Genomic DNA, 21,513 nt, shown 5'->3' with positions numbered 1-21,513 from the left:
GCAAATGTACCAGCTACGTCTATCAACAGTTGTCACAGTGACATCATGCACATTCTATTGAAATGGTTACTTGCATAGTGGAGTCTCTTGTTAAGACATCTAGCTTAGCTAGCTAGCTAAACAATGAACCATAACCCCAAATTATGATGTTATACTTCCCTGCATGAATCTGCAGGTAGCTAACCAACCAGGTTCAGTGTTAGCTAGCTAACATTAGGCTATAACTAGCAAAGCAAATGGCTCTGAGATACAAATCATATTACTACACAGATCCTACACGTAACGTTAGCTAGCGAGCCAGCCAGCTAACATTAGCTAGCTAGCTAACAGTACACTTAAACTTGAAATGAAAACGACTTTCTGACAAAATTAGAAACGTGTAATATCTGAAAATGCAGCTACCTAGACTATCTTACGGGTATACATGGATGGATGCTTCTCCCTCTCTGTCATGGATCCCATGGTTGCCCTTAGTTTGAAGATGTAATCCGGAGATAGGTGTTTTCTCCATCCCGTTAGCTATCATACTCTAATTCCACTAATTTCAACACTCTGTCCTCCAGAAAGTGGAGAGCAACACTTTTGCAGTTCTACTACATGATATCTTTCAAAAAAAGCTGTGTTAGAGAGGAGGCAGCTGTCCAGAAGGCATTTCCGGCAAAAAAAAACGCATTTAGTTTTTTTGTTAAATGTATGTTCAAATGGCTCTCCTTTGAAGTAGTGAGGCGCAACATACACCTAGTTTCCTGAAATGAGTCACATATGAGGTAAATAGTTTTCCTTCCAAAAAATGGTAATTAAGTATGTTAAAAAGCAGCTTTTCTATGTTGGAATGGTGTGGGTGTACTCCAACAACAGAATGGTGTGGACATATACTGTACCAGTCATAAAAAATATTCTGCTTATTAACCAGCTCATCCTCCTCTAGCCCACACTGATTGGCCAGCTGATCCTCCTCAGGGAGATGGCATAAAACGGTCTGTTTGAGATACTAGTGAAGTTGAGATGAAGTTTTTGAAGTGTTTTTTCTCCAATTTATGCTTTGGCCACAAATAAATCAAATAGAATCAAATAAAATGTTATTTGTGTGTTGGGGTGAGTGGGAAGAGTCCAATGTGCAAGAGAGTTAGTGCAAAATAGGATCAATGCAGGTAGTCCATGTAGCCATTGGATTAGCTGTTCAGGGTCATGTTGGTTCCAGACTTGGTGCGCTGGTACCGCTTGCCGTGCAGTAGCAGAGAGAACACTATATGGCTTGGATTATCACTGGGCAGTTACTTTAAGGAACTGTATTGTGGCCTTCCATGGCTTCCTGTCTCACTGAGGTTTAAAAATGAGGTATTACACATGTAAAAATCATTTGTCATCCATCACCATGGGGAAAGGCAAAGAGCTTAAAAACTAAAAGAGACGAATGGTTGTTGACCTTCATGAATCCAACAATGGGTAAAAAAAGAGCAACAAATAAATATACCACTTACCTCCATTAGGGCAATAATTAAGAAGTTTAAAACCACTGGAACAGGATGCCTGTGTATCTTGTCCCGACGCACAGTGAGCAAGATGGTTCAGGAGGCAAGGGCCACAGTTGGAGAATTACAGAATTTGTTTGCATTTTAGGGTCACAATGTCTCCAAATCTACAATTAGACACCACCTCCATGCCAATAGGCTCTTTGGAAGGGTTGCCAGAAAAAAGGCTTTATTGAGAGCAATCAACAAGTGTAAACTCCTGGAGTTAAACGGCATTGGCACTTGGTTTTGAACTGGGTGCTATTTACCAGATGAGTAGAAAATAGAGGCCTTTGGCCATGCAAACCAGTGGAGGGTTTGCGTCGAAAGAAGGATGCATATGCAGAAAATGACCTCATACCTACTGCAAAATATGGTGGTGTATCTTTGATGTTATGGGGCTATTTTGCTTCCACTGATCCTGGGGCCCTTGTTAAGGTCAACAGCATCATGAACTCTACCAAGTACCAGGACATTTGAGACAAAAACCTGGTTGCCTCTGCCAGGAGGCTGAAACTTAGCTGCGAGTGGATCTTCCAGAAAGACAATGACCCTAAGCACACGTCAGAATCCACAAAGAAATAGTTATTTGACCACAAAATATTTTTTTTACAATGGCAGTCTCAGTCTCCGGACTTGAACCCCATTGAAAATCAGTGGTTTGAATTGAAGAGGGCAGTCCGTAAGCGCAGACCAAAAGATATCAATGATCTAGAAAGATTATGCATGGAAGAATGGTCTAAGATCCCTTCCAATAGGTTCTCCGATCTCAAAAACATTATATATAGAAAAAAAACTAGGTTGCGTCATCCTAGCAAGAGGAGGGTGCGCAATCATTTTGACACCTATCTTTCTTAGAAAATAAAATATTAATATTTTTCTGAGCAATTGTATTAGTATAAAACAATCTAGTTTTTTGAGCATACGGTATAGCTTAGTATTTGTATAATTTATTTTTTACAGTCTTTTATGCTCATCTTTATCAAGGGCTCCAATAATGGGGTGAATGTATGTTATATGAATAGATTATCAGTGGTAGTTGTCGTATGTAGCATTTGTTATTATTGTAGTCAGTGGTGGCATTAAGAGAAGTAGTGATCAAGGAGGGTAATGGTGTTTATAATGGCACCATGTTGCTTTAGCTTTTGCTAGCTTTTCCTTTTCTCTCACAAGCAGGTTACGAAATGATCCGACTAACAGTGTAGCTAATATCTCAGTTAGAGAATTTGTTTGGGCTCCAATCCTGGAGGTTCAGACTATAGAGGATTAGCCTTGTGAAACAAAATTCCTGTATATTGTGGCTCATCCGATGACTCCGGTGACAACATAGGAAGGCGCCCTGAATTGGCCCTTGAGAACCTTAACAATGAGCCTGAGCAGCTAGCCACGTTTTTCTGCTGAGGCTCAATTCAATTCAGCCGAGGGATGGGGGGCTCAGGGCTTTTTCTTGTGTGAGAAATACGCAATTGGAGGATGGAGGCCTCCTGTTTCGGCGTGTACTGTATGACTGTAGGGTTACTGCTACTATAATCTTTTCAACCTTCCTGTTCTTGTAGCAATGCACCGGACCAGTAGCAGAGATAAGAGCTATATTTGGTTGCGTTGTTTTGTGATTTATTGTAACAGGCCACCCCGTCAATACCTCAGTTCTTCAAATTAATATAATATTGTCACTGATATCAACAAAGTTCCTTATGATACAGTATACTGTGAATGGTTTTATGTGCAGAGGTATTGAGAGTACAGTAAAAAGGTCAAGTACTGTATTGACCTCACAGCAGGTGTGCTGTGTGCTGTGTCTTATGACTTCAAAATAATTATTCTGATTATGAGAAAAATGGAACCCCCAAAAAACACACAGTGGCTGTGGCCGGGGGGAGGGGGGGGGGGGGGTCTACTCGATACTGCTCTATTTTCCCTGCATGTTGTTATTCTATACAAACATGCTAGGTATATTTCAGTGAGTGCTGGAAGTATCGTGTGACCAAAGACACATCATGGGAATCCAACAAATGGACTTACCATGAAAAAGGACTTATTCGAGGAAGGAAGCATCAGTCACCTGTACTCATCCTAAACAATGGATCAAATTAATCTCTGACTTTTGCTGTTTTTGTTTGAGTGCTCCAACTCCTTTCCGCCTCGAATTAGACCTTTTGCAAGTTATTCATGGTAAGCCCTTTTGTTGGATTTTGTCATTGTTGTCGAACACCGCTCTTACTTTCCTTGGTTTGCTGTTGCGCGGAGGCGTACCTGAACTCACAACTCATGGAAACTTCTATTTTGTAGACCTGGCAGTTATCATGTCATGCTTGTGCTCTTATACAAAAACATATACCTCTCTCAGTACCCTGTAGATGTGTCTCATGTTTGAATGCTGTTGCAATCATATTTGAGTCCGTTTTTGTTTCTTTGTTTTCACAAAAAAACACTAAAGGTGCAATTCTATTTCAAATCTCTGAACCTGAAACATTGAATCAGTTTCACACTGTGTTACTTTACTATTGTGACTGTGGGTGGGAGACACACACACACACACGCACGCACACACACACACACACGGCCACAGCCACAGCCACAGCCACTGCCCTCTCCTCCATATTCTCCCCTTGTGACTGTACAGTCCCTTAGATGAGGATGACCGCACCTTGAATGAGCGCTAGCTGAAACTGGAGATGTACATGTGAAGGGTTGGCTTTCAACATTTCCTTTTTTTCTCTTCTGCTTCTTCTAACCATAGGCAGTCACGGGGCATTAGGATATTAACATACAATGCTGTTGTCTTTATTGTTTTAAGTAATCCTTGTCACTGAAGCCAGGTACTTATAATCCCGGAAAGGTGAAGGAGATGAAAGACAGCTTGGTACATGTAGAGCCGGACGACAGTTTTTTTCTCCCTCTATTTCCACACAAAGTTCCTATGTTTTTCTGCTGCGAGAGTTGGGGAACTGTTCTGTGAGCTACCTGCCATCAGAAAATCGAAGGACAATTTGTTTGTAGATATTTTTGGAAATTTATTTTATTTTATTTATCCTGTGGGAAAAGAGAGCAACTTTTATTCCAGGTATCTTTGAAAATTATTATAATTTCTTTATGTTTTGTAAATTTTTCAAATTGCACATTATCCTAACTCTTAGTTTAAATAGATATTATATTTCAAGCCAGTGATTGGAAAGTAGTGTGAAATGTGCCTTTTGAATGTCTCACCACAGTGGTTTTGTATAACTATATTCACTCTGTAGTTAATCAAATAATATTTCAGTGGATGAAACAAGAACATAAATAATGAGGGATTTCTAAAGTGGCATTTTAATTGGAAAATTACAAAACAATATCACAATTATAACCAATTATAACTCTACAACCCTATGTTAGCATGAAAATGATTTTCTTTTTGTCAATAACTGATTGAAGATATGACTTCTGTCTTATTTGCTGCGTCTTAATGGGCAAAGAACAAGAAATATGCAATGCGGGGATGATGTTACCCATGGAAATGGATAAGGGGCAGATAGACCTGGCGACCGACGCAAAGAATCTGAATTTAAAGGGGTCAAAATTCCTCCCTTTTAGTGTGAGTGACCGTGAGAGAGAGTCAGAGTGTTATATTCCTGGTTATCTCGGACATTCAGGGGTATTTTCATGGGGCAGAGGATCTTTCAGCTATTTCTCATGGGCGCGGGGCAAAGAGGAGGGAGGGGAAGCACAGCCGACACAAAAGGCAACATTATTCCCCGGCGGATCTGCGCTACATCCCGTTATGAATGGAGTATTGAAAAATACAACATTGGGGACTAGATTATTTTTCATCCCTCATAACTGAACCATTTGTCCCAGGGTTTCGAGCGGTTTGTTAGCATGCTGTGCCCAATGGAACAGCCATGGTGCTGGGCTGCTCCGCATTAAAATCCCTGCTTCCTAATTGGACAGCACAATGACCTCTGGTTGCCTCTGCTCTCCACAACCTCCTCCCTCCTGCCTTTCACCTTTCAACTCAATGTCATGGCCTTCCATACATGGAATATGGCCGTCAATACAATTAAATTAAATAACACAGGGTAGAGGCTCCAAATGCATTGGCCAGGGTTAGTGTAGTTGAACAGGGTCAAGGTTAGCGGGTTTGTTAAGCTGTTGATTGGTGCTGAAGGGTGTTAGAGGAGGATACTTGGCCTCGCTGACCTGTCAGTGTATTTACAGTACATTACAGCATCTGCTATGGTAATATACAGTGTAGCTACACTATACTACACCATATGGGCAGAATCCAACTGAACTGGACACATATCTACAGGTAGAGGAGCAGGTGAATTTGGTCTTGCCACCCTCCCCTTCTAGCTGCTGCTTACCCCCCTCTCCTCCTATTCTCCCAGGAGCCGAGAGGCGCCCCTGTGGTGTCATCGGCTGCCTAAGCGTTTCGGAGAGTTCCAGTGACAGATTGCAGGAAGCAGCGTTTAGGCCTGACGATCGGGACCACAGACAGCAGAAATGTCTTTTTGTTGGCCCCTGGGCTCGGAATGTCCACTATCTCTAGGGGCCAATATCATATTCTCCTTCTCCCCTCATCATCCGTCCCCAGTCCCCAAACTAACTAGTACACATTCCTCTGTAAGGTCAATGAGGCTTTTGGTCCAATACAAAGACAAACAACCAACCCAAAAGTCTGATCAGACATAGGCAAAACAAGCATTTTCCTCAATAAAAGACGTTTGAAAATATTTCACATTTAGATTGCTTACCGCTTTATCAAACAATTATACAAACCAAACTTTTCTTCAGAATTCAGTGGATAAATATGAGCATGAGGATGTGATTTCAGGACAATAGTTCTATGCAATTAAAGAGTTTATTACTGGAGTCAGACCTATTTTTAAAAACAAGCATCCCTCCAGGCAAGAGCTGTTTGTTGGCAAAATCAAGAGAAATCAAGCAGCAGCGGCAGTTTGCAATGTTTCTTGCTGCTCCCTATGAAACCAGATTCTTTGGTCACGTTTTTTGTGCTTCCTAGTATAGCAGGTGGTTCAGGGCAGGGTACCGGAGAAAGAAGCTGTTTATCAATCTCTTAGTCCCAGCTTTGATGCACCTGTACTGTCTACGCCTTCTAGACATACTGTATAACTACTGGTGTCCCTTACTTACTGCCCTCCGTAGTACAGAATAGACAAATTTGAAAAGAAAATAGAATGTTTGCCACTCTGTTGGGGTAGCGGTGGCACATGTCCACTCACTGCCACCTGGGTGATGCATGGCACTGGTATCCATTTTGTACCAGCATGCTCACCACAGGTCACAACAGTTTCTCTGTGCCCAGTGTTTTAGCAGCCAGCCAGTGTGCAGTGGGGTGGGGTGGCAGTGTAGTAGGCAGCTAGGCAGCCATTTTGGCCTGGGGAAATGGGCCAGTCGGCTTCATGCTCCAGCAGGTCCTGGGGCACACTGGGAGTTGTTTTAGTGCCAATCAATCTGGAGTGGACACAGACACACAGCATGGCGTGCCCACTCACACCTCTCCTCTCCATCACTGGAACACACACACACACACACACACACACACACACACACACACACACACACACACACACACACACACACACACACACACACACACACACACACACACACACACACACACACACACACACACATACACACACACACACACACACACACACACACACACACACACACACACACACACACACACACACACCGGTTTCAGTTCAGCGCACGGTTTTTGGAAACTATTTATGTTCCAACTACCAACCATAAGCTTCACTTGCCTGATACTATCATCGATACTAACTCCCCACTACTGTATAGTCATTTGGCTGCAGGGGGTTGCACTAAAAACGACTATCCAATACTATGTTGAGAATACAATGGTTATTGATTATGAATAGTAGTAGTAGACTAGTGGTGGGCAGTGAGTACCAGTATTAGGGGTCCAGGACTGTTTCAGTAGTGAAGAGAAACAGAAAAAGGCAGGAAGGTAGGTATAGTGTGTGTGAGAGTGACAGAGAGACAGAGACAGAGACAGAGACAGAGACGGAGACGGAGACGGAGACGGAGACGGAGATAGAGAGTCCAGTGCACTGATTGGTTGTTTGTGTAAGTGTGTGTTCCACCAGGCACCCAGACTGATTGGAGCGTCAGTCAGACAGCGAGCCATGCGAGGGCAGCGTGTAGCAGATTGTGTGCGTAGACCATGTGGAGGCTGGACAGTGGTTGTCTGGCTGCTGTTGTCCCTGCTAGGTTCCCTGCTACTGGTGGGCATCAGTGGGATTCTGCAGATCGGTGAGTGTACGTGTGCGTGCTATTTCACCGCTACTCATTTTGAATTGGGAGACTATCGTTTTTAAACCCCATAGTTGTCTGGGCTGTGTGTGTGGAGGGGGTTGGGGGGTGAGGGTGGAAAGGGTGGTTGGGGGAGGAGTGGGGGGGGGGGGGGTGGTGTTTGGGGTGTGTGTGGGGGCAAAAGAGGGCTTTGGGGGGTGGGTGAATTAACCAACATTACACCAGCTCAAGGAATGCTCCCTCCTTGCAGATAAATTGGTGGGTGAAATTAGTTTTGATATGTACTGCAAAGAGACAGATCTGTCATGATTTTCCTAGTCATGAGCTGAATAAGTCAGAACATTGACATGTATATGTAACCTTTACAGAGCTAGAGAACCTGGTGTACCTGGGTGTACTTGGGACAGAGGAATTGGTCCCCGTAGGACTGCCTGCCTCTAGTAGCTGTTACCCAGTTAGGCTTTGAAGTACAAACATTCTGCTAGTTATTCGGAACAGGGATACGGTCGGGGAGTGACTGAGTAGTTATTGATTATACTACTTTGGACATTAAAAATAGAACATGTTTACAAACTTCAAATGTGTATCTAAGACATCTCTTTGTGGCTGACATACTACTCTTTATTTTCTGATTTCAAAAGATATGACCAAAATCAGCAGACGAGCCATATCCAGTGAGTATATTTCCAAGTCAATCTCTTCTCGTTTTACTGACTCATCTTTTCTGAAATGCACGTAACGTTACTGTTCCCACCCCAGATTTCAGTCCTACGTCACTTATGAATACATATGACAAAACAAAGAAACACCATATTCTAATACCAGGACGCTTTCAATAACTAACTCACATAACGAACATAACATAACTGTTAACGTGTTTAGGGCCTTTAGTTTCAATGAGCCAGGTAGTCTTCAATTTACCTATTTTTGGCATAATGTTTAGAAAGGTTCCTCTTCTCTTTTTGTGAGGCAGGTAACCATAAACCACAGTTTCAGTGGCTTTATACTTCCCCTATAAGACACAGTTGATGTCCTCAAACTTTATGGTCCAAGACATACAGGCCAACAAATCCCAGTAAAGGAACCTGAGGAATAATACAGAGCACAATCTCAATTTCCAGATTTCTCACAGTCATACCAATATAGCCAAGTGAATGAGGCTTAGAAGTTTGTCAACACAGTACTAAACACAGCCCAACCCTATAGAATGTGTGGTTGCTAAATGATGGGAGAAGAGGTGTTCAATCATTATATCTGTATTGACTTTTATCAGATGTTTGGTTAATGCGTAGTCAAAGACATATAGTGCATTTAGAAAGTATTCAGACCCCTTGACTTCCAGTTTTTGTTACATTACAGCCTTATTCTAAATGGATAAAATTTATGTTTTTCCTCATCAATCTACACACAATACCTCATATTGACAAAGCGAAAAAAAATAAGTTTATAGAGATTTTAGCAAATGTATAAAAAATAAAACACAGAAATACCTTATTTAAATAAGTATTCAGAACCTTTGCTATGAGACTCGAAATTGAGCTCAGGTGCATCCTGTTTCTATTGATCATCCTTGAGACGTTTCTACAACTTGATTGGAGTCCACCTGTGATAAATTCAATTGATTGGACAGGATTTGGAAAGGCACAAATCTGTCTATATAAGGTCCCACAGTTGACAGTGCATGTCAGAGAAAAAACCAAGACATGAGGTCGAAGGAATTGTCCGTAGAGCTCCGAGACAGGATTGTGTTGAGGGACAGATCTGGGGAAGGGTACCAAATAATTTGGTAGCATTGAAGGTCCTCAAGAACACAGTGACTTCCATCATTCTTAAATTAAAGAAGTTGAGCAATCGGGGGAGAAGGGCCTTGGTCAGGGTGGTGACCAAGAACCCGATGGTCACTCTGACAGAGCTCCAGAGTTCCTCTGTGGAGATGGGAGAACCTTCCAGAAGGACAACCATCTCTGCAGCACTCCACCAATCAGGCCTTTATGGTAGAGTGGCCAGAAGGAAGCCACTCCTCTGTAAAAGGAACATGACAGCCCGCTTGGAGTTTGACAAAAGACACCTAAAGGAAAATTACCATGAGAAACATGATTCTCTGGTCTGATGAAACCAAGATTTAACTCTTTGGCCTGAATGCCAAGAGTCACGTCTGGAGGAAACATCCCACCCCCACCATGGTGACACATGGTGGTGGCAGCCTCATGCTGTGGGGATGTTTTTCAGCGGCAGGAACTGGGAGACTAGTCAGGATCGAGGAAAAGATGAACGGAGGAAAGTACAGGGAGATCCTCAATGAAAACTTGCCCCAGAGCACTCAGGACCTCATACTGGGGTGAAGGTTCACCTTCCAACAGGACAACGACCCTAAGCACACAGCCAAGATAATGCAGGAGTGGCTTCTGGACAAGTTTTTGAATGTCCCTGAGTGTCCCAGCCAGAGCACAGACCTGAACCCGATCGAACATTTCTGGAGAGACCTGAAAATAGCTGTGCAGCGATGCTCCCCATCCAACCTGACAGAGCTTGAGAGGATCTGTAGAGAAGAATGAGAGAAACTCCCCAAATACAGATGTGCCAAGCTTCTAGCGTCAAACCCAAGAAGACTTGAGGCTGTAATGTCTGCCAAAGGTGCTTCAACAAAGTACTGAGTAAAGGGTCTGAATAATTATGTAAATATTTCAGTTTTCAAATTTCTAAAAACCTATTTTTGCTTTGTCATTATGGGGTATTGTTTGTAGATTGATGAGGGGGGGAAAAACAATTGAATCCATTCTAGAATAAGGCTGTAACGTAGCAAAATGTGGGGGTCTGAATACTTTCCAAATGCACTGTTGAGGGATTATTTTAAACTAGTGTTCCCAAACCTCTCCTGGAGTGCCCAGTTCCACATCCAACTCTACAGTGACTTTAACAAAATAAAACCTGACAATCTTATTAAAAATAAAAGAGACAGTATTATTTTGGTAACTTTTATGTTTCCATTCTCAAAACAATAACCCCCAAAGTTCACAAACTGGAATGTGTCAACCTTTAGTACATATTTCTATGTAGACTTCTTAGCTGGTTTAGCTACATGGTTTAAACAGGCTTCCTGCTGCGTTTTCAAGCTGCGTCTCGGATTACAGGAAGATAGATATAGTAGATACAGAATACAGTAACTATGGAGGGCCAAGAACCTCCTTTCAACAAATAATTTGACCAAAGTCTCTCCCTCTTTCTCTCTCTCCTTCCTCCCTCTTTTTCCAGCCAATAGCACGACGACGATGACTGCCATGAAGACAACGCATTCTCAAGGTTGGCAATGCGCTGCTGGGCTCTCGCCAACTCTCACCACATCCACCACACCTTCTGTCTGTCTGAAGTACCCATGTTCAACAAATACATGTCCACATCCAACTCAGGAATAAAAGACTATCAAACTTAACTTGTGAAGCGAGAGAGAGGGAAGGAGGGAGGGGAAAGGAAGGAAAAGGAGAGAGCGAGAGATAGATCAGTGCCCCAGGGACACTACAACAAGGTCACTTCCCTTTGCTCTCAATTTACCTAATCCCCCGGAATTACTTATTCTGCTACAGTGTGTGCTTCATCTCCCTCTCTCTCTCTCTCTCTCTCTCTCTCTCTCTCTCGCTCTCTCTCTCTCTCTCTCTCTCTCTCTCTCTCTCTCTCTCTCTCTCTCTCTCTCTCTCTCTCTCTCTCTCTCGCCATCTCCTTCTATCCCTCACTCTATCTCTCTCTCTCCATCTCTCCCTCTCTCTCTCATGTGGCTTGTTTAGTCTTATTTTGTTCCTTAAATTGGAAGGTGGAAGGGATTACACAAGCTATTCTAAACGGATTCTTGTCACTATTAACTATCATTATATGATAGTGATATTTCCAGACAGTAACACACTGTATATACTGTCCCACAGACAGTAGGCTTTTTATGTGCTTGCACATACTTTTGTTCTATGTTGTGTGGCACATGTAGAACACAACAAGAGTGGCTAGCGTGTAGTCAAAGTGAGTAAAAGGACAAGGTTTGAATGAACTTAAATGAGATCTAGAAACCAGCCTCCTGACAGGATAATATGACAACATCACACACTTACAGTCACATTCATGACATCAGCATTGGAGTGGGAGGGAGCAGGGAGGTCAGCTGTCCTGATTGCTGATTCCTCTGTGAATCCTCTGACCATGTTGTATTTTGCTCTCCCTCCTCTTCAGTGCGTCTGGTAATATTATTTTGTATCTCGCTGACCGTGTATCTTTGAATCTCTCTTCCCTCTCCTCTCCAGTGCGTCTGGTGAACGGGCGTAACAGGTGTGAGGGGCGTGTGGAGGTTTGGCACAACGGGACATGGGGCACAGTGTGTGATGACGATTGGGATATGGTAGATGCCAACGTGGTGTGTCGGCAGTTGGACTGTGGTCTGGCCATGGCGGTGGGCAGCATCTCAGAGTATGGCCAGGGCTCAGGGCCCGTCCTGCTGGACAATGTAGACTGCAAAGGAGGGGAGACAGACCTGGGACAGTGTGGAAGTCTGGGCTGGGGCATCCACAACTGTTACCACTATGAGGACGTGTCTGTCGCATGTAAAGGTAGGGCCCATAGAGATATATATACAAATCTAGTCTGTAACTGTTCTAATTCCTTTTCTATAGGTAGGGTCTTTACAATTTATAAGGATCTCTAAGATCTCTAAGAGGGACATATCCCTGGTGACTGATAAAATAATATATTTTCACTAATAAAAACATAAATTTTCACTCCTTTTTTTCCTCATCTCTCCTCAGATACATCAGTGCTGGAGTCACGGGGCATGGGCGAGCCCACCACTCCGTCTAGGAGAAACTCAGGGTTAAGTAGGTGATCATTTCATTTAATTCTCTCTAATTTCAGTCAAACACAAACACAAAATAAGTGAACAAAATTGATTCAAGAAGAGTTTATTTTATTCACTTAATAGGTTTAAAGGACCAATCTGCAGTTGCTACATCCATTTTTAAATCAATGATATGTACTCATTCATTCTTGAAGAATATAACTTCAAAATGGAAACAAACACCGTATAGTCTCAAAACATGTTCAAAGGTCAAAGGTTTTTATCTCAATATCAAATAATTTCTAGGTAACATTTAAGTACCTTACTCTTAATGTTTTCAATTAAAATGGTAAAAAAATAAACAAAAATAGCTTCTTAGCAAAGAGCAATTTCTCAATCAAGAATTTAGCTAGGACTGTCTGGGAGTCGTCTGAGTGGGGAGGGTAAAACTGAAAACTAGCTGTTATTGGCACAGAGGTTTGAAACTCTATTCTCTTTCTCATTGGTCTATTAACTAATTTACTTCCTGGTGATGTTACCAGTCAGGCCAAAACTCCATCGCAGCAAAACAGGCGTGAAATTTCAGGCAGTCTTTTCAAACAGCTCTTGCGTATGAAGGGCATTATCATCATTTTCACAATTTCACAGTGTTATTCCAACCTCGTAGTGTTTAAATATATAAAACATAGGAAAATCCTGTTTTTGCCTGCACAGGGCCTTAAAACTATAATTTTGCTATATATGGATTTGAGAGTGGTTATACTTCTCCAGCCCCATCCCTCAGCCTTTTACCAAAACAGTGGCAGGGAGGACACTTTGGTATTGTTTCAACTTTTCAATTTTCGTGATGTTGCCAGCCAACCCGTCTACAAACACTGTCACAGAGGGACAGAAAATGAACTGAAAAAGAATGAACACACATGCTCAATACAGAGTGTTTATTCAATGTGTTGTATAAAGACAACATCTGCACACAAGATCTCAATAAATCTAGCCTGGAATCCAAGCTAAATAGTGAAACAGAGAGATATTCAGTTTGAAGGATTTTATGCCATCATGTACTGTATGTCAGAATGAAGCCAGGCTTTGACTGAAAAGATGTATGGAATGGTGATGAATCCCTCCCCTCTCCTATATTTTAGGAGATGGTACGATCCGGTTAGTTGGTGGACTGGACTACTGCCAGGGACGGGTGGAGGTCTACTACCGTGGCAGCTGGGGGACGGTGTGTGATGACGACTGGGGTATGAGAGACGCAGGGGTGGTGTGCCAGCAGATATACTGTGGCCATGCCGTTTCCTCCACCACCAACGCCTATTTTGGCTACGGGACAGGCCTGATTCTACTGGACAACGTCAACTGTAATGGCCACGAGAACCAGCTGAGTAAATGCTACAGCCTGGGCTGGGGGATACACAACTGTGGACATCATGAGGACGCCGGGGTTGTCTGTTCAGGTGAGAAGCTTTTTCTTATTCTCTCTGCCTCTTTTTCTCTCTCTCTCTCTCTCACTTTCACTCTGGCTCTCTCTTCCTTAAATTCGTGTCGCTAATGGCTTTTAACACTATTTTTAATATCTGCTGTTCATGTCTATTCTATCTGTGCAGGCTCAGGATCCACTACCGTTCCTCCTATGAACACTGACACCATGGGCAAGGGATTCTTTCAGACTGCCAGCACTGCAGGTAATTGTTGAAGTCATTTCCGTTTTCATGTACTGCAGTACTACAATAGCAATAACAGCTGCAGTGTAGGCCCTCATCAGATCCAGATCATCAGGCCACACTGCTGTACCTCTATCCTATGAGCAACAGACGGTGCTGTTTCCCCTATAGGTTTCTCTGTCTTTAATCTGTGACTCAGCAGCGCCACTCAATCAATGGTGGTAGTGGAGCAAGTAAATCATGTCGCCCCACCCACTCTCCTCCCAGTCTCTCATCTCAAAGGATGGAAAACCCTCTGCTGTGTACTGCAGGCATCAGCTTGCGTATGTGTAAACTGACTCATCATTCTGATTCTAATGCATTTCTCCTATTATTCTAGTAACCGACCAAACAGAATTAGTCACCGAAGCAACTACGGCTGTGACAACGGTTGCCATGACAACAAGAGGTAATGATGTTGCACCCCCATGTGATAATTATAAACTCCCGCTAATGCACTCTAAACTCATATATCAGTTATTATAATATTGGCTTATTATTCACAAATATTAAATTGTGCAACAGGGAGGCATAGTACCACCATTTTCGATGAACCTCTCCATGAATTATGTTCTCATCTCCTCATACCCCTCTGTCTCTCCTTCTCCTCCTCTAGAGCGGACCACCATCCGCGTGGTGAATGGTAACAGCAGCTGCCAGGGCCGTGTGGAGGTGTTCCACAACAACCAGTGGGGCACGGTGTGTGACGATGACTGGGATCTGCCCAATGCCCAGGTGGTGTGTAGGCATCTGGGCTGTGGCCCTGCCATCTCTGCCAAGGTCCTGGCCTACTTCGGCTACGGCTCGGGCCCCATCCTGCTGGACAATGTGGACTGTAGGGGCAGTGAAGGGGAGCTGGCGGCTTGTTTCCACCTGGGCTGGGGACAGCACAACTGTGGACATCATGAAGACGCTGGAGTCATCTGTACACGTAAGACCGACTGGAACTGTGGCAATATAACTTTGTTGTCCGATGTGAATCAGAAATGTATATGTTGATCTGCTGCAGGCAGTAGTGACTTGTTAAGACTGAGACAGCTAGGCACATAGTCAAGTAAATAAATACACACACACAAATACACTCACGCACTCACACACACACACACACTCAAATGAACACACACAAAAATCCTCTGTAGCTTTCGCTCACAGTTACTCACACAGTCACCCCATAGTCACTATTCCCACAGTCATCCATCTCTCCTCTTCCCTGCTGAGCTGGTGCATTTAATTGTGTGAGTGTTGGTCTCTGAGGAGCAGGCACCCGTCCAGATGGTCCAAAGTGCATCAAATCAAATCAAATGTATTGATCACACACATATTTAGCAGATGATATTGCGGGTGTAGCGAAATGCTCGCGTTCCTAGCTCCAACAGTGCAGTAGTATCTAACAATTCACAACAACACACAAATCTAAAAGTAAAAGTGGAATTAAGAAATATGTAAATATTAGGACGAGCAATGTCGGAGTGGTATTGACTAAATACAGTAAAATAGAAAACAGTATATACATATGAGATGAGTAAAGCAGTATGTAAACATAGTTAAAGTGACTAGTGTTCCATTATTAAAGTGGCCAGTGATTGCATGTCTATGTATACTGTATAGGGCAGCAGCCTCTAAGGTGCAGGGTTGAGTAGCTGGGTGGCATGAAATATAGAGTGGAGAAGTCAGGGGTCATTAGCCTCACTGGAAGCCTGCAGGCTAAACCTCCATTCTTTAAGGATAAATAAGACAAACAGTAGAGAAAGAAAGAATGAAAGAGACAAAGACTTCATTCCTGTTACTCAGGTCTACATCAAATCATGGTTAGTAGAGCAGACTAGGTGAACAAGTGAACCTCAGTGAACCTTTGATTTCTGAGTGAGATGATAAGGGAATCACTAAGTTGACTTCTGGAGCAGTTTTCGTCTGATATGTCTGATTAACTGATCAATTGATTAACTCATTACAATGTTTTGAGTGCTCCAGACTGTTCTGATAGGACTGTATCAACAGTTGTTCTCAAGTAGATGACCACTCCCTTGGGAAACATACACAGCAGATTAAAGTCTCATACTGTCTCCTCCTCCTTCTCCTTCTCCAGCCTTTCAGCTTGTGGGACCTGGAAATGACTTCGGGATGACAGAGAGAACGCCCACCACTAGACCACCAAGTGAAGGTGAGTCTTGTACCTGTTGAGGTTTAGCTACATGTTCTGGGTTTCACGGTATCCAAAGATCAACACACCTTCCCAGCATCACTTGTCAGAGGCAGTCTTATGTAATGCATCATACTTAAATCATGTCTTAGGATCAGGTATGTGATATGTGTCTCTAGTGTTTAATGTTTATTTGCTCCAGTATATGTGACTGTTTCTACCCTGTCTCTCCCTCTAGGCCTGGCGAGGCTGGTGGGCGGGCAGCACCGCTGCGAGGGCCGGGTGGAGATGTTCTCAGGGGCGGAATGGGGTACGGTGTGCGACGATGCTTGGGACATGCCTGATGCCCAGGTGGTGTGTCGCCAGCTGGGCTGTGGGGAGGCTGCTGCGGCCCGTGGGGAGGCCTTCTTTGGGCCTGGCAGCGGCACCATCCTCCTGGACAATCTGAAGTGCAGCGGCTCTGAGGCCTCGCTCCAGCAGTGCTCCCACATATCCTGGGAAGTGCACAACTGTGACCACTCTGAAGACGCCGGCGTCACCTGCTCACTGTCGTGATTCCAGCAGTGATTCGCCACCATGGAGCCGCCAAACTCCTCCCAACTCCACTGCCAACTAATAGGACGGGCACCATGGGTAGCACAACCCGGGACTTGTAAACATTATGTAAATAACAGCTCATCCCAATGCCAAACATAAGGAAGACCACAACAACAACAAACAAACAAGCAAAGAAAACAAACTAACATATGATGATAGATGATTAAATATTATAATAATCTATTCCTATTAAGCACTTTATAAATATATATGATATAAAATACGCTGTACACATTTTTTATATATTTGATAAACAGTGGAAACCAAAGTTTTTAACCGACTCTCTGTCTCTCTGGCTCTTTTCTTTTTTTATCAAGATGCTAAAATAGAGGTAACTAACCCACTAACCCTCTTCTCACTAGCAGCACACACAGCCATAGTGTACTGTACCAGGGCATGGTGAGCAACAACAACAACAACAACAACAATCCAGGCCCACAATACCAAAGCCAAACTTATAGAAATAGACTCTATAGAGCCTATAGACTATCTATAGAAAAAGCTATGTATTTCTATGGCCAAATCTATTTGTTTGAACATAGGCAGAAAGATGGACAGTGCATGTACATGACACTGTAGTGCTCTTGGCACATGCTTCCTAATTTGATAAGCTTTTTAATGTATTATTCCTGAGCAGAGGTGGATGTGTATCTGAAATCTGAACATGATGACTTCCAAAGCCCCAGTATTTTGGTTATTTTGCTGAAATATTTGTTATATTTGACACCTTTATTGTGTAAATAATCACCCTAGCTAGCTTGTGTTCTATTTTTTCCCCTCTTATGAAACATGATGACCCATTATTTTCTGTCTGACTTGTGTATTTTGATGTCTGGTTTTGGAAAAGGCTTGCTTGTCTTCACTGTCTCTCCCCCTCTCTCTCTCTCTCTCTCTCTCTCTCTCTCTCTCTCTCTCTCTCTCTCTCTCTCTCTCTGTCAGACACAGTGCTATTTCAGGTGGAGTATGGCATATGATCTAAGCCTTAGCTACATCCTTAATGTGAAATGAGTTATCTTCAATTATCTGCTCGTGCCTCTTCATTTTGTATTTTGTATCAGACATTTCGCACTGCAAGGTGTACATTTCATTTCAGTGTGTAAGGATCTGTGCTTCTGTGTCTGTGAGTTAATATTTGTGTGTCTGGCAGGTGAGTCAGATCTACTGTACTGTTTGTGAATGTGTGTGTACAGTATATACAGTCAGTGACATGTACACTGATTGGGGAATTATTACAATATGGCAGCAGTCAGATTACTCAAATCTGTCACTGCAATGATTAAATCTGAATCTGAAAAAGTCGAAATGGGGAATGAATGATTGGGAAATGTTACTTTAATAACACCATAAATGGGGTTGAGAGGGAGGGCACAAGAATCGGTTAGCCTTCATCAGAAATAATAGTTAGCTTCTTGCCATGAGTGGCACAACGATTCTCAGGTTTAACGAAATGCCTCAACTATATGGGGTCAGGAAATTAATCTGAATGAATTGAGGTGTAGGCTCACCAAGTTATTCCAGAGTCTGTATGGCATGGTGCGAAATTGGTGCGAAATGTTATGTACAGTCGCTAGTGAAAGTCTACATACCCCTTGCACAGTCTTCCCATTTGCTGCCTTAAAGTTTAATCTCAAAAGGGAATACATTGGATTTTTCCTAGACAACCTACTCCACATTTTCAAAGTTATTGAAAAAATACAGAACATTTTCAAAATTTGTTACATTTTTTTAACGAAGTTGTCTTGATGACGTATGTATACACACCCCAGAGTTAACACTTGGTGGAACCACCTTTGGCAGCCATTACAGCTGTGAATAATTTTGGATAAGATTCTACCAACTTTGCAAAACTCTTAGGGCAACATTAATCCATTGTTTATGTCAAAATTGCTCAAGCTCAGTAAATTTGCTTTGGAGTCGTTGATGGACAGCTACAGTATAGTCAAACCGTGTCTCTGAATTTAAAGCAAATTTAAGTCAGGACTGAGGCTGGACCACTCAGGAACACTCAACACCTGTTAGAAAGTCATTCTGGTTTGCCTTTGACTTTAAACATTCCAGGGTTAGGAAATCAGAAGACTGAGACAGGTTTTCCTCCAACTTTATCCTGGGCTTTGCTCCTTTCAGATTTCATATTTTGTTTGATCCTAACAAACTCCTCAGTCCCTGCCAGTGACTAGCATACCCATAACATGATGCTGCCACCACAATACTTGAAAATACAGAGGGGTTCACTCTGTGTTGTGTTCTATTGGATTTGATCCAAGCATGTAGTTTTTATTTACTGGTAGGCAAAAAAGTTAATTTCGTTACGATGTTGAGTGATTCTGAATGGTCCAGTGTCAAAATTGCTTGAAAATTAGAGACAAGGTTTGAATATTGCTGTCCATCAACGACTCAAAACAAAATTTACTGAGCTTGAACGAGTTTGACAAAAAACAATGGATATTGTCAGACCCCTTGACTTTTTCAACATTGTGTTACGTTACAGCCTTATTCTAAAATGGATTTCAAAAATATATAATCCTCAGCAATCTACACACAATACCCCATAATGACAAAGCGAAAACATTTTTTTTTAAATCTTAGCAAATGTATTAAAAAACTAAGACAGAAATACCTTATTTACATAAGTATATAGACCCTTTCCTATGAGACTCTATAGACAGCCACAGATCTGTATATATAAGGTCTCACAGTTGACAGTGCATGTCAGAGAAAAAACCAAGACATGAGGTTGAAGGAATAGTCCGTAGAGCCCCGAGACAGGATTGTGTAGAGGCACAGATCTGGGGAAGGGTACCAAAACATTTCTGCAGCATTGAATGTCCCCAAAGAACACAGTGGCCTCCATCATTCTTAAATGTAGGAAGTTTGAAACCACCAAGACTCTTCCTAGAGCTGGCCAACCGGCCAAACTGAGCAATCGGGGGAGAAGGGCCTTGGTCAAGGAGGTAACCAAGAACCCGTTGGTCACTCTGACAGAGCTCTAGAGTTCCTCTGTGGAGATGGGAGAAACTTCCAGAAGGACAACCATCTCTGCAGCACTCCACCAATCAGGCCTTTATGGTCGATTGGCCACTCCTCAGTAAAAGGCACATGACAGCCCACTTGGAGTTTGCCAAAAGACACCTTAAAACTCCCAGACCATGAAAAACAAGATTCTCTGGTCTGATGAAACCAAGATTGAACTCTTTGGTCTGAATGCCAAGCATCACATCTGGATGAATGGAGGAAAGTACAGAGAGATCCTTGATGAAAACTTTCTCCAGAGTACTCGGGACCTCAGACTGGGGCGAAGGTTCACTTTCCAACAGGATAACGACCCTAAACACACAGCCAAAACAACGTAGGAGTGGCTTCGGGAAAAGTCTCTGAATGTCCTTGAGTGGCCCAGCAAGAGCCCAGACTTGAACCTGATCAAACATCTCTGGAGAGACCTGAAAATAGCTGTGCAGCAACACTCCCCATCCAACCTGACAGAGCTTGAGAGGATCTGCAGAGAAGAATGGGAGAAACTCCCCAAATACGGGTGTGCCAAGAAGATTCGATGCTGTAATCGCTGCCGAAGCTGCTCCAAGAAAGTACTGAATAAAGGGTCTGCAACTTTTATCGATGTTTTTAATTTGTAATAAATTTGCTTCGTCATTATGGGGTATTGTGTTTAGATTGATGAGAAAAAAACAAACCATTTTGTCAATTTTAGAATAAGGCTGTTATGTAACAAAATGTGGAAAAAGTCAAGGGGTCGGAATTCTTTCCGAAGGCACTGTATGTTGCTGAAGAGTTGAAGACATACGCAATCAAGACATATTTTTTTTGTATTTTTATACAGATTTAAAAAAAAATACATTTTCATTCATTTTGGAAACGTGGAGTTGGTTGTGTACATAGGTAGAAAAAAAATCTAATTTAATACATTTTTTGATTCAATTTTAAGGCAGCAAAATGTGAAGACTGTGCAAGGGGTGTGTAGACTTTCATTAAAACAATTTTAAAAAATAGATCAGTAAAGATAAGAGGATCCTGTAGATCTTCCTCCCTCCCTCATTTGTGGACCTGTGAGCGGAATAGTGGTGTTTATACAGCTAAACCATTGACTGCTATGTTAAAGTGAAGAGATGTTACTGTGAGGTGGTGTTTGTGATATATTTAACTGAGAATAAAGCATGCTATGTGTCACTCTGATGCTACTTCAGCATTGTCAGTCCATAAACATGTGTACAAATAAAATGTTATAATAATCATCATCATTATAACGACATTTTGCCATGTCTCCTAAAATGGCGCCGAACTGTATGCCTGCTGTCTTGCGAGTGTGACCCAACTTTGCTATTTTGTGATTATTTTGCAATTTTTTGTTGTTTCGCAAAATGTATTCGCTATCACTTCATCAGATCGGTAGTTACCTCAATTCTGGCTTCAACTTCGAATTTGAATCATCTGCCCTGGCCTCTTTGTGTAATT

The 21,513-nt window shown here is 42.5% G+C and overlaps 1 protein-coding gene across 1 annotated transcript; it reads left to right on the top strand.

Moving 5' to 3' along the window:
- Nucleotides 1-7,672: 7,672 nt before the first annotated feature.
- Nucleotides 7,673-17,007, top strand: LOC120043920 (scavenger receptor cysteine-rich domain-containing group B protein). Its single transcript, XM_038988521.1, has 7 exons — nt 7,673-7,799; nt 12,083-12,448; nt 13,752-14,066; nt 14,217-14,294; nt 14,929-15,243; nt 16,399-16,473; nt 16,691-17,007. Exons 1-7 carry the CDS (start codon nt 7,673-7,675, stop codon nt 17,005-17,007), a joined length of 1,593 nt encoding a protein of 530 aa, XP_038844449.1.
- The last annotated feature ends 4,506 nt before the right edge of the window (nt 17,008-21,513 follow it).

This window comes from Salvelinus namaycush, chromosome 3, assembly GCF_016432855.1.
Source record: "Salvelinus namaycush isolate Seneca chromosome 3, SaNama_1.0, whole genome shotgun sequence".
Lineage (NCBI taxonomy): Eukaryota > Metazoa > Chordata > Actinopteri > Salmoniformes > Salmonidae > Salvelinus > Salvelinus namaycush.
This window is presented reverse-complemented; position numbering and strand designations above follow the sequence as displayed.